This window comes from Salvia miltiorrhiza, chromosome 1 (genome assembly GCF_028751815.1).
Source record: "Salvia miltiorrhiza cultivar Shanhuang (shh) chromosome 1, IMPLAD_Smil_shh, whole genome shotgun sequence".
In the NCBI taxonomy this organism is placed as follows: domain Eukaryota; kingdom Viridiplantae; phylum Streptophyta; class Magnoliopsida; order Lamiales; family Lamiaceae; genus Salvia; species Salvia miltiorrhiza.
In genome coordinates this window covers 40,526,394-40,537,556 of record NC_080387.1, presented here as the reverse complement: position 1 = coordinate 40,537,556, position 11,163 = coordinate 40,526,394, and the positions used below count along the sequence as shown (strand labels likewise).

Sequence of the window (11,163 nt, the reverse complement as noted above, 5' to 3'; positions counted from 1 at the left end):
CATTTTCTTGGATCTAATCTCACTCACTATACACTTAAAATTTCCACATATTTATACTCCCTTCGTCTCACAAAAACATGAATATTTCTATTTTTGTACACTATTCCTTTATTTTTTATCACTTCTTTTCATATTTATTCATAAAAAAAACCATCATGACCCACTTTTACTTTTCTTTAATCATTACTCTCATATTGCTTTAAAGTGTAATCCATTTTACACTCACAATAACTCTCAATTAATATTTCTTAAGATTCGTATCTCTCCCAATTGTTTATATTTTTATAAAATGGAGGGTGTATATAATGTTATTAATGAATCCACATAAATTTACTAACGATCACCAATATTTTTCTGAAAATTGTGAGGCCAATTCTTCACTTATCAGATATATATCAATTTAAATTTTCTTAAATCCCATGTCCAGAAATTGAGAAAAATATTTCATGGAGCGATGGAGTATATGCAATTTCAAGTCAACTATTTATAAAGCTTGTTATTTAAAATTTACAAGCAGGTATCCATTCCACCATAATAATTTAATCATGATGGACTTGGCAAACAATTAGACATAGCCATTCCACTACTCTTGACATTGCTCAAGTTCAATGCCTTAGCCTTGCTCGTGTACAATCTTTTGACGTTGGATCTTTGCTCATTCAACAGTTTCCACAAACTCCTCTTCGCATTCGACCGAAACGGGCAATTCGATGCCAAAAACCCATCAACCAGATGCAGATACGCCTCCAAATCATGGCAGCACGCCACATCCGCGTCGGGTCTCAGAAACGGCGACATCTTCGTATCCACTCTCAGCTCCGTCCCCACGTGCGCATACGACCACGGCACGAGGGCGTCGAGGAGCCTCCCCCCGGCCCCCGTCGCCCGCAGCTTGTTGTCGAGATCCTCGTTCACGAACATGCCCGGCACCCGAGTCACCAAATCTTGGGAATTCACAATGCGGAGGACTTTCACCTTGTTTGAGCTGAGCCGGTTGGCGAAACCGCGGTTCCCCACGCGGGGCCCGCCGAACGAGAACACGGCGATCGGGGGCACGTCGGGGGCGCACGTGCTCAGCTCGTCGGCCACGAGCAGGGCGAGCGCCGCGCCGAGGCTGTGCCCCGTTATGGTTATGCTTAGGGTTTCACCTTTGTATTTTTCCATTAGCCTTTTGATCTCTTCAACGACGGATTCCGCCAAACTGGGCACGTGCTCCCCACGCGTTTTTAACAAGCTTTGAAATCCCAATTCCACTTTGGCTGGCGTGTCCCCGTTCTCGTCGTCGTCGGCGACGGGAACGAGGACATCTCTGACGTTCTCGGCCCACTCGAGGCACGTGGCGGTGCCACGTAGCGCGATGACGATGTCCCTCCTCCCCATCCGTTGGATCTCCCTGCGGTCGTCGCAAACGGCCACGTAGCCCACCCAGCTGGACCTCTGGGTCATCCACCCGAGGTCCGGGGCTACGTGGTCCACCCACTTGGGGAGGCCCACTGACGCGGTAGCATAGAGGCTCCGCGTCATTCTGTAGGACCGGTCCGGGAGGGCCACGTGGCGTGGCCACTGGACCTCCTCGGGCGATGTGGCGGGCTTCGAGTGGAAGCCGTGGTAGGCCGCCTGGATGAACTCGCCCGACCGGACCACCTCGCGGCGGAGGTTCTCGTCGAGCGGGTCGAGCATGCCGGCCCAGTCGTTGGCGCCGTGGTAGTCGCGCCAGCGGCAGCCGAGGCTGTTGCGGGGGGAGTACTCGGCGGATTTGGATAAGAGGCGCTGCAGGCGGTTGAGGTGTCGGGGCGACATCTCCTCCGCGGCCTTCATCTCGGGCCAGAGGGTCAGGCCTTCCAGGATGCCTCTGGTCCGGGTTTCGGGTTCGGGTTCGGGTTCGGCCTCCGGGCCGGGCGGCGGATTCGGGTGGGACTGCTTCTGCAGCAGTCTTTCGAGGTTGGATAGATGCTTCCTCGTCATGTCGGTGGATAAATTCTCCGGCGAGTTTCGGGCCGGGGCCCGTTTGTGGGGGTTGAGAGGTGAGCCCGAGCATTCGAACACGGCCCGCCTCACCTGAAATACTTGGAGATTGTGTGCGGGAAGTGTTGCTCCGATTTGCATCATGATGATGGAGAAGAAAAGGAAGAGGTTTAGAGAGAGAGAACTGAAATCAAGTTGTCTGTGACAGATCGATGAAGGTTTATATAGGAGTGAATGTTCACTAAATGCCCTTGAGGTTATGATAAATTACGATGTGGACCATATGATATGATGGTTGTATTTGAAATATTTAAATTCTGACTTTGTTCTGTAGCCTGCCTGCTTTCGTAATCTGAAAATAAATAATGTTGCCTTTTATGGAAAAGCTAGTTGGCTGCAGAAAAATGAAAAATGAAATCCATATTGATATTCCTCTCATTAAACTAAACACTGCTAAACCTAATCCATACATTCATCTTTTCTGATTTTGAATTTTCTTTAATTTTAATTAGAGAATGGGAAATAATATCTCTATTCATTTACAAGTTTGTTAATTACTAATATTCTTGCTTTGAGCCACTTTTCATTTTTCCTCTTGAAAATCAACATGGCTTTTCAGCGTATTGAATAACAATTCAGCCATCTGAAAGTATTACATAAGGTAGATTTGAAAAAAAACTAATAGGCTAGCTAGGTGTTTTATTGTACTAATTATCTATACTTTATGGTATTATTTGTGAGAAAAATCAAATATTGGGGATAATATATATATATAGAAACAATTCTAAGATATTAATTTTTGCAAAGTTCTCAGTTTGCTATTCTATACAAAGTTGTGAATTAGTACTGACTTTTATCCTAAACATTATCTTATTCATGATCAATTGCTTAAACACCTTATTTTGAAACTTGAATTGACTCTTTCCGAGGGAAGTGAAAATATTTGAACAGAGAAAACTCTAAATGTGTAGTATCATCAAATCGTTGGAGTTGAATAATATTGTCAAAATTCAATAAAACATACTATAGATTTTGTACATATACATATTATAATAGTTTTGACTCCGCCTTTATAGTTCAATTTCAATTGCTTGTTAGGTAAATTTTCAAAATCCATAATTAGGATATGACACCGTCATCTTTTGTAGTATTCAAAGGGTAGTGAAATAAAAATTCATATTCCAATGTGATGCACAAATTAAATATAATTTCCAAGTAAATGTAAATATGGATAAAATATTAGATAAATTTAATACTCCACTACGATTGATGAACGATGTTTGTTTAATTTCGTCCCACCACTTGCCAAGGAGGTCTTGGGTTCAATTCCGCTTGGCGGTGATGTTTTCCCACTTTAGATGGTGATGTATTGTTGTTGTGTTATATTGTTTGGTGTTGTGATCCCACACGCACGGCGTTCTCGTTTTCGTGCTGCTCGTCTGCATACGGTAATATTTTCCCACCGTTGAATGGTGTTGAGGTCCCACATGCATGTGAGTTGCATAATTGATTGTATTTAAATACATCTTATAACTTCCAAAAAAAAAAAAATCGTCCCACCACTTCGAGATATTGTGTACATGCCATATGAGTCATTTTTTCAGAAGGGACATTTTTACTATATAATTTCTTTTTCTTACTATTTAAATTATTCTTAAATAGTATTAAATACTCTCGAAGGATTTATAGGAAAATTCTCTGTCATCTTATATTTAATCTTTTTTATGAGAGCAATAAATTAATATTTTAAAAGCTCGCGTGACGTGGAACTTGATACATTACTAGTAGCTAGTCCAAAACATACCATTTCATAGTTATCATTCTAATATAACACCATAGTTATGAAATTGATCATTTGTCTAAGAATTAACGATATTGAGGATTCATTATGCAAGTAGTACTATATTTTTTGATGTTATGCACCTACATCCTACTTGTTTAAGTCACAAGGAAAAATAAATAAACCGTAACGGTTTTTAGTAATTAAAAAAGGGTTAAGGTTGCAAATGCACCTTTAAGTAGAGGTCCCTAGAGCATATACTCCGCATACTCGATATTACTCTGTATACTGGATATTGGATCAAATAAGCTCCCAATGTCCTAAAATTGGGGCAATTAAACCCAGCCCACAGATGGCGTTACACAGTCGTTACTTATTTAAATTTTTATTTTATTTTTTCTCTCTCAAGCTGAAAACACGCGCACGCACACAGAACTCCGACACTGCTCCTTTTATGCTCATTCTTTCTCATCCTTTCCCACAGCTCTACGCCCTCTCTGAACCTCCCACACTTACACAAACCACTGATCAAAACATTGTATATAACAACACTTGGATAAACCCACGAATCCTTAGTCAATCTCTCTCAAATCCCTTTAATTATATGCCTATGTTTCGAATACTTGGAATTTCAGATCACCAAGAATGCTCAATACATAAACTGTACACACACGTATGAATAAAATTGAGTAAATAAAATGAAGAAGGGATTTTAAACTTGTTGTGTTGTCGAGAGAAGTCAAGGGAGGGGCAGTGGTGGTAGCCTTGTTGCTGCTCGCAGAGGCGGTGGCAGTGGCGGTGGCTGCTACCATCGGAGAAAGGGAGCCCGCGATCTGGAGCATAGGATTTTCAGGTGGCGACTAGAATTGTGGAAGGGTAGAGAGATTGAAGGTGAGAGTCAGGTGGGGATGTGGTTGATGCTGTCAAATCAAGTCGGGGAAAGGGGGCGGCGATCGTCGCTAGGGCTGTATACGAACCGAGCCGAGCCGAATACCTCCAGGCTCGGGCTCGGTTCGTGAAGATTTGGTTCGGTCGAGCTCGAATTCGAGCCTAAAAATGAGCTCGAGCTCGGTTCGCTTATATAATACCAAGCTCGAGTTTGGTTCGAATTCGGCTCGTTAATTATTCGTTTATCTCGAGCTCGAGCTCGGCTCGAATTCGAGCTCGGTTTGAATTATTTATATATTAAGGTTTCATTAAAATAAAAAAATTCTATTTTTCATATATTACTAGACTATTTATGAATCATAATTTATAATTTATTTTTAACAAATAGATAATTGATCAAGTTAGTAGTAATTTTTTTTAATTATGAGTATTATTTTTATTATTTAAAAAATATTTAACAAATAAAATATATAAAATTATTATTTAATGAACCTATTCGCGAACATATTCGTGAACCTATTCGTGTGCCTTTTCGGAAACATATTCGTGAATGTATTCGCGAATAGGCTCGCGAATAGGTTCGAGCCGAACATGTTCGCGAGCTCACGAGCCGAACATGCACAGGCTCGAGTTCGGCTCGATAATTTTATCGAGCTCGGGATTTGGGCTCGAGTTAGGCTCGTTTAGAAAACGAACGAATTTCGAACGAACTTTTTTCGAGCCGAGCCCCGAATAGTTCGTGAACGGCTTGGTTCGTTTACACCCCTAATCATCGCTACACCGCGGTTGCCGGGGTTCGATGAGGGAGACGTCTAAAATCGGGGCCTAGGGTTGTCTGGCAGCGGTCCCTTTAGAACCGTCATTGGAGAGAGGGTTCAAAGTGGGAGACGACGGCTACTGCAACCACCGTTGCCAAGGAATGAGCAGCGCCGGAGTTCTATGTGCGTGTCTTCAGCTTGAGAGAGAAAGAATGATAATATATATATATATATATATATATATATATATATAGGGAAAGGCTAAAATAAGTACACTTATTAAGATATAAAATAAGAATCATTTTGAGCCCTTAGATCATCAAGATCTACAGTTGATTCGTAATCCTGTTGGATGGATTCATGGTCCTGAGTTCGAATCCCAAAGGTGGCAAAAATTTATTTTTCACAATTCATACCTTTATACAGCGAATTCATACGTGTTTCTACATAAAATTCATACATTGAAAATTGCTCTTATTTCTTATTTTAAGATGTGTTTTCACGGTAGTCCACCCCTATATATATATGGTTGAGTTCTACAAGAAAAGGAGAAACATTGAACATGTAACATCCCAAATATTTAGATTTATATATAAGTTGAATTATTAGTATTTTCTTTTATAGTTATTTTTTTAGATAATTACATGAAACATATAGATATGCAGCATTTATTTATTTTATTATTATTATTATTATTATTATTATTATTATTATTATTATTATTATTATTATTATTATTATTATTATTATTATTATTATTATTATTATTATTATTATTATTATTAGAACTAGAACTCTTTTATCATCTTTATTCTTTATCCTTGGAGATATACGTAGAATATAATTTTTATACTTATCAAAAACTCCTCATAACTAGTATAAATATAAGATCTATTTTTAATCCCTAAAGGACACACACGCAGAAAAAATATTTTCTCTATAAGTTTTCTTGTCTTCAAGTTTTCTCATCAAAGTCTTTGGGTTGATCGCATTTTCAGTGTGGTGCAATTAGGATCCTCGTTCCGGTTTTGATTGAATTTATAAGTCTCGATATTAAGGTGAGGGATTTTACGCTTATTCATATAGTTATATATGTTTTTATTTTCGCGTATGATTACTTGTTTACGTGCATCTTATGACTATGTTGTTATGTGCGATCATGGGACCTAAGCCATTGATCTATGATGTTATGTGCGATCATGGGACCCACTACACGAAACTGGGCGATTAGCGACGGAATTTTTCGTCGCTAATCCCCAATATTCCGTCGCTATTTTCAATCACCGACGGAAGGCCGACGGAGGCCGTCTGTCGCCGTAAAACCGATCGCTAAACCGAATACCGACGGAATTTAAGTTCGTCGCTAAGTTACCGACGGAAATAACGACGGCGCGACCGTCGGCGGAAAAACGACGACGAAGGAGTCGTCAGTCAATAGCGACGGAAATAGCGACGGAATTTCCGTCGGTAACTAGCGACGGACTGAAATTCCGTCGCTATTTTTTTTTCTTCGAAAAATAATAAATTTTTTTTTTTTAAATATCAATGTAGCTTTATTCTCCACAAGTATTTTGGTATTTCTAATATATTTTGAACTTAATTGCATACGTTAAGACGAACTTTCCAGTGGGTCACCCATCTTAGTTGTGCTCTAATTCAAGCACGCTTAACCTTGAAATTCTTTTCGAGTGGTCACCAGTACAGAACACGCGTATTATTGATATAACTATCACCTATTAATTCATTTAAACTCTATTTTAATATACAATATCATTTATTCATGACCTTAGAATATGCTGAAGTCATATCTAAGACTTGTGGTGCCGACGAAAGAATGACGCTAAATATACGATCGAATTTAAAATAAAAAAAAATATTAATATTATAGTTAGTTAAAAAATATATATATTATTGTTGAAAATAACAATAAATTTAAAATATTCTTAATAATTTAAAAATAAGAATAAATTAGAATATTAATTAAAAAAATTAATAATATTTTTTAAAAAATAAAAATAACAAAAAAAAATAAAAAACAATTATATTTAGCGACGGAATATTTTCCGTCGCTATTTTTTTACGAAAAATAATAAAAATATATATATTTTTAAAAAAATAAAAATAAATAAATAAATCATATTTAGCGACGGAAATCCGTCGCTATTTCCGTCGGTAAAGTTAAAAAAAATGATAAAAAATAAACGAAAAATAATAAATAATATTTAACGACGGATTATTTTCCGTCGCTAAAAATTTTGTCGCTATTTCCGTCGGTAAATTTAAAAAAATGATAAAAAAATAAATGAAAAATAATGAATAATATTTAACGACGGATTATTTTCAGTCGCTAATAATTCCGTCGCTATTCCATCGGTAATTCGTCGGTAAAATTTTGAAAATATCTTCGTCGGAATTCCGTCGCTGATTACCAACTGATTATTTTCCGTCGGTAATTCCGTCGATGTCCGATATGTTTTTTTGTAGTGACCTAAGCCATTGATCTACGATGTTATGTGCGATCATGGGACCTAAGCCATTGATCTATGTATGTGTTTGATCATGGGACTTAAGCCATCGACTCAAACTACGATTATGTTTATCAAGGGGCTCCGGTCTCTTGGCGTATGTTTGCAAGTATGATAACTTGATTTGATTGCGTATGTGACGTATATGGATATTTTCGTTATGTTCCTCATTGAGTATATTTTCAATATGCTCACCCCTTATCTTTTCAGTTTTACAGTTTCAGAGTCGAAGTGGCCATGGAAGTGGAGAATGACTAGAGATTTAGTATTTCTATGAAAATTTTAGTTGAATTTGTTAAGTTTTAGTTTATCGTTTTATTTTATTTTTATTTTATGTTACTACTTTAGTTTTAGCAAGTTGATTTTAAATTAGTTTAAACTTTTGATAGTCAAGAAATTTTATTTTAACTATTAGTTCTTCAAAGTTTTTAGATGGAAAAGTTTATGAAAATTGGGGTGTTACAAAACATGTCAGTAATGCGGTTGAACATACCAATAATTTTATTGAACGTTTGGGGTTTTTGGGGTTCGATACCTGGATACGTTCAACACAAGTACCGATACGTTCATAAAAAATCTGGATGCGAAATTTACTCTTACTTATTGACCGTTCGATGGATCATGATCAATGGCTGAGATTGTTTATCCTTTGTTTGCAAACATTTATTTTCCTATTGAACCTCCTCATATATATATATATAAATAGAGAGAGAGAGAGAGAGAGAGAGAGAATGGTTCAACAGAGAATGCTAAATATTTAGAGAATAGAGAAATCGTGAAACAAAAACGAACAGATCTATAATTTTGATGAACAAATCAATGTACCGCATGAACAACAATTTGCCCCAGGCCCGAATCCTGCTAGTGGCTAGTTTTTTCTCTATTTTTACTAAATACGTCTGTTCATTACTTATGTTGATCTGTTCGTAAAATATATAGATTTATTCATGATGAATAAAAAAATAATTCTCTGTTGAACTCAATCATATATATATATATATATATATATATATATATATATATATATATATATAGGGGGCAGTTATTCAATAAACCACCCTTATTTTAAGAATTACGAACCAGCAAAAATGCATGAATAAACTGTATAAAAGGCATGAATTGCGAAAAATAATTTTTTGCTACCTTTTGGATTCGAACTCAGGACCATGAATTTATCCAACAAGGTGATGAATCAACCGTAGATCTTGATGATCTAAGTGAAAATGGGTCCTAATTTATATTTTAAGAAGCGTTCTTATTTTAGCCTTCCCCTATATATACATATATATAGGAGAGAGATCTATGGAGAATTATATTTTTCGAGAGAATGAAGAATAACGAATAAATCTATAAATTTTACGAACAAATCAACATAACTAATGAACAGATTGTATTCAGTAAATACAGTAAAAATAGTGAAAATCTCGCCCCTATCAGGATTCGAACCCAGACCAAAAATCTTATTCATACGATACATTGATTTATTCATCGAAACTATAGACTTATTCGAACACATTCTCTATTCTCAAAATATTTAGCATTCTCCATGGATCTTCTCCCTGTATATATATATATATATATATATATATATATATATATATATATATATATATATATATATATATATACTTCCTCCGTCCGCGCCGATATCGTTTCCACATTTGCCATTTCGGTCCGTCCGCGATATCGTTTCCACTTCCATATATAGAAGTAGGGTCCACAAACTTCTACTCACAACAATAGTGGGATCCAAACTCCACTCACTACAATATTCACTACTATCCACTATTTTTTTTAAAGCCCGCGCCGTCTGTAATGTGTAAACGATATCGCGGACGGAAGGAGTATTAAATAAGTAACGGCTGTGTAATACCGTCAGCGGGCTGGGTTTAATTGCCCCAATTTTGGGCTATTGGAGACTTATTTGATCCAATATCGAGTATGGATCGGAGGATATACGTTCTAGAGCCATCTACCTTAGGAATACATTTGCACCTTGACCTAGTACTAAATAAAATTAAGTTCTCATGAAAATTTCCCCCCCTCTTTTCTAACATCGAATTACTTTCGCGTCTCAAAAAAAAATATCGAATTACTTTCTTGTCCGAATTGTCTGCCGAGTGGACACGTCTAGTTTGAGCAAATTAGCTTACTCGTTTTGTATGCAATCAAGTCAAATGTCAAACATGCTATTTTTTAGAACATTTTATTTTCCGAAAGTGATCGACGAATATGTTTCACACTTGGAAAATATGTGGATGTTGCTCACGACAAAGACACGTGGGCACACATTTTCAAGAATAAATTGATCTAAATTCTACTACTTACGCAATTTATTATGAAAATATACAGACTATTCATATTAATTATATAAATCTATTATTTAGTTATTGACAAGCTAATTAGCATTTTCATATATTTCTTTGTATCCTTTCAATATCTATACTTTCATAATTAAATTAGTTGAATATCGAGTAGATTTTAAAATCTTACAATCAATATAATTTTATAATAGTATAAGAATATAGATGAATGCTATGTTACATGATCATATATAACAATGGGAATATTTAAAAAATAATACTTTTATTTTAATAATATACTTCAGCTTTATAATTTCTTTATGTAGGAGGAGAATCAAATGAAAATTCTTATTAAAAATATGAGAATTACTTTAAGTTATTCGGACACAAAAGATTTACGGTGAATGCATCACCTTAATAGATGAATACATCATCTGATTCGAATCATGAAAGGGGAAAATTTCCAATATTTTTGGTACAATTAATTTCACGAGGAATGCAGGGACTTTATACGTTTAGTGTAATATTCATATATTCTCATAAAAAAATGTAATTCTCAACTGGTGCTAATCAATCTTATTTTTATATTCATAATAATTGGAGCTACATTAAAATATAACTTATCATATACTCCCTCGGTCCCATTAGACTTGTTATATTTCTTCTGGGCACGGTAATTAAAAAAAGTATAATTAGTATAGTAAAAGTGTGTAAAGGTGTGGGGCCATATTGTTTGTAATGTAAAATTATTATCAAATAGGACAAGATCAATAGGACAACCCGAAAATGAAAATAGGACAAGAACAATGGGACGGAGGGAGTACATATTTATGTGTGAGGCTTCATTTGGATGCACTGTTTATCCGTCATAATTAAATTATAATTATGATTAATAAGTTATAATTAAAGATTAACAAACTTTATTTAAATATTGATAATAAACT

At 36.1% G+C, this 11,163-nt stretch overlaps 1 protein-coding gene across 1 annotated transcript; it reads right to left on the bottom strand.

Moving 5' to 3' along the window:
• Positions 1–460: 460 nt before the first annotated feature.
• On the bottom strand, positions 461–2,173 carry LOC131006453 (phospholipase A1-Ibeta2, chloroplastic). Its single transcript, XM_057933612.1, has one exon. The coding sequence runs from the start codon at positions 2,107–2,109 to the stop codon at positions 544–546; it is 1,566 nt and encodes a 521-aa protein (XP_057789595.1). The 5' UTR covers positions 2,110–2,173; the 3' UTR covers positions 461–543.
• Positions 2,174–11,163: the final 8,990 nt, after the last annotated feature.

Excerpts from the sequence above, each read along its gene's own strand:
- LOC131006453 (XM_057933612.1), bottom strand. The coding sequence starts at position 2,109 with ATGATGCAAATCGGAGCAACACTTCCCGCACACAATCTCCAAGTATTT.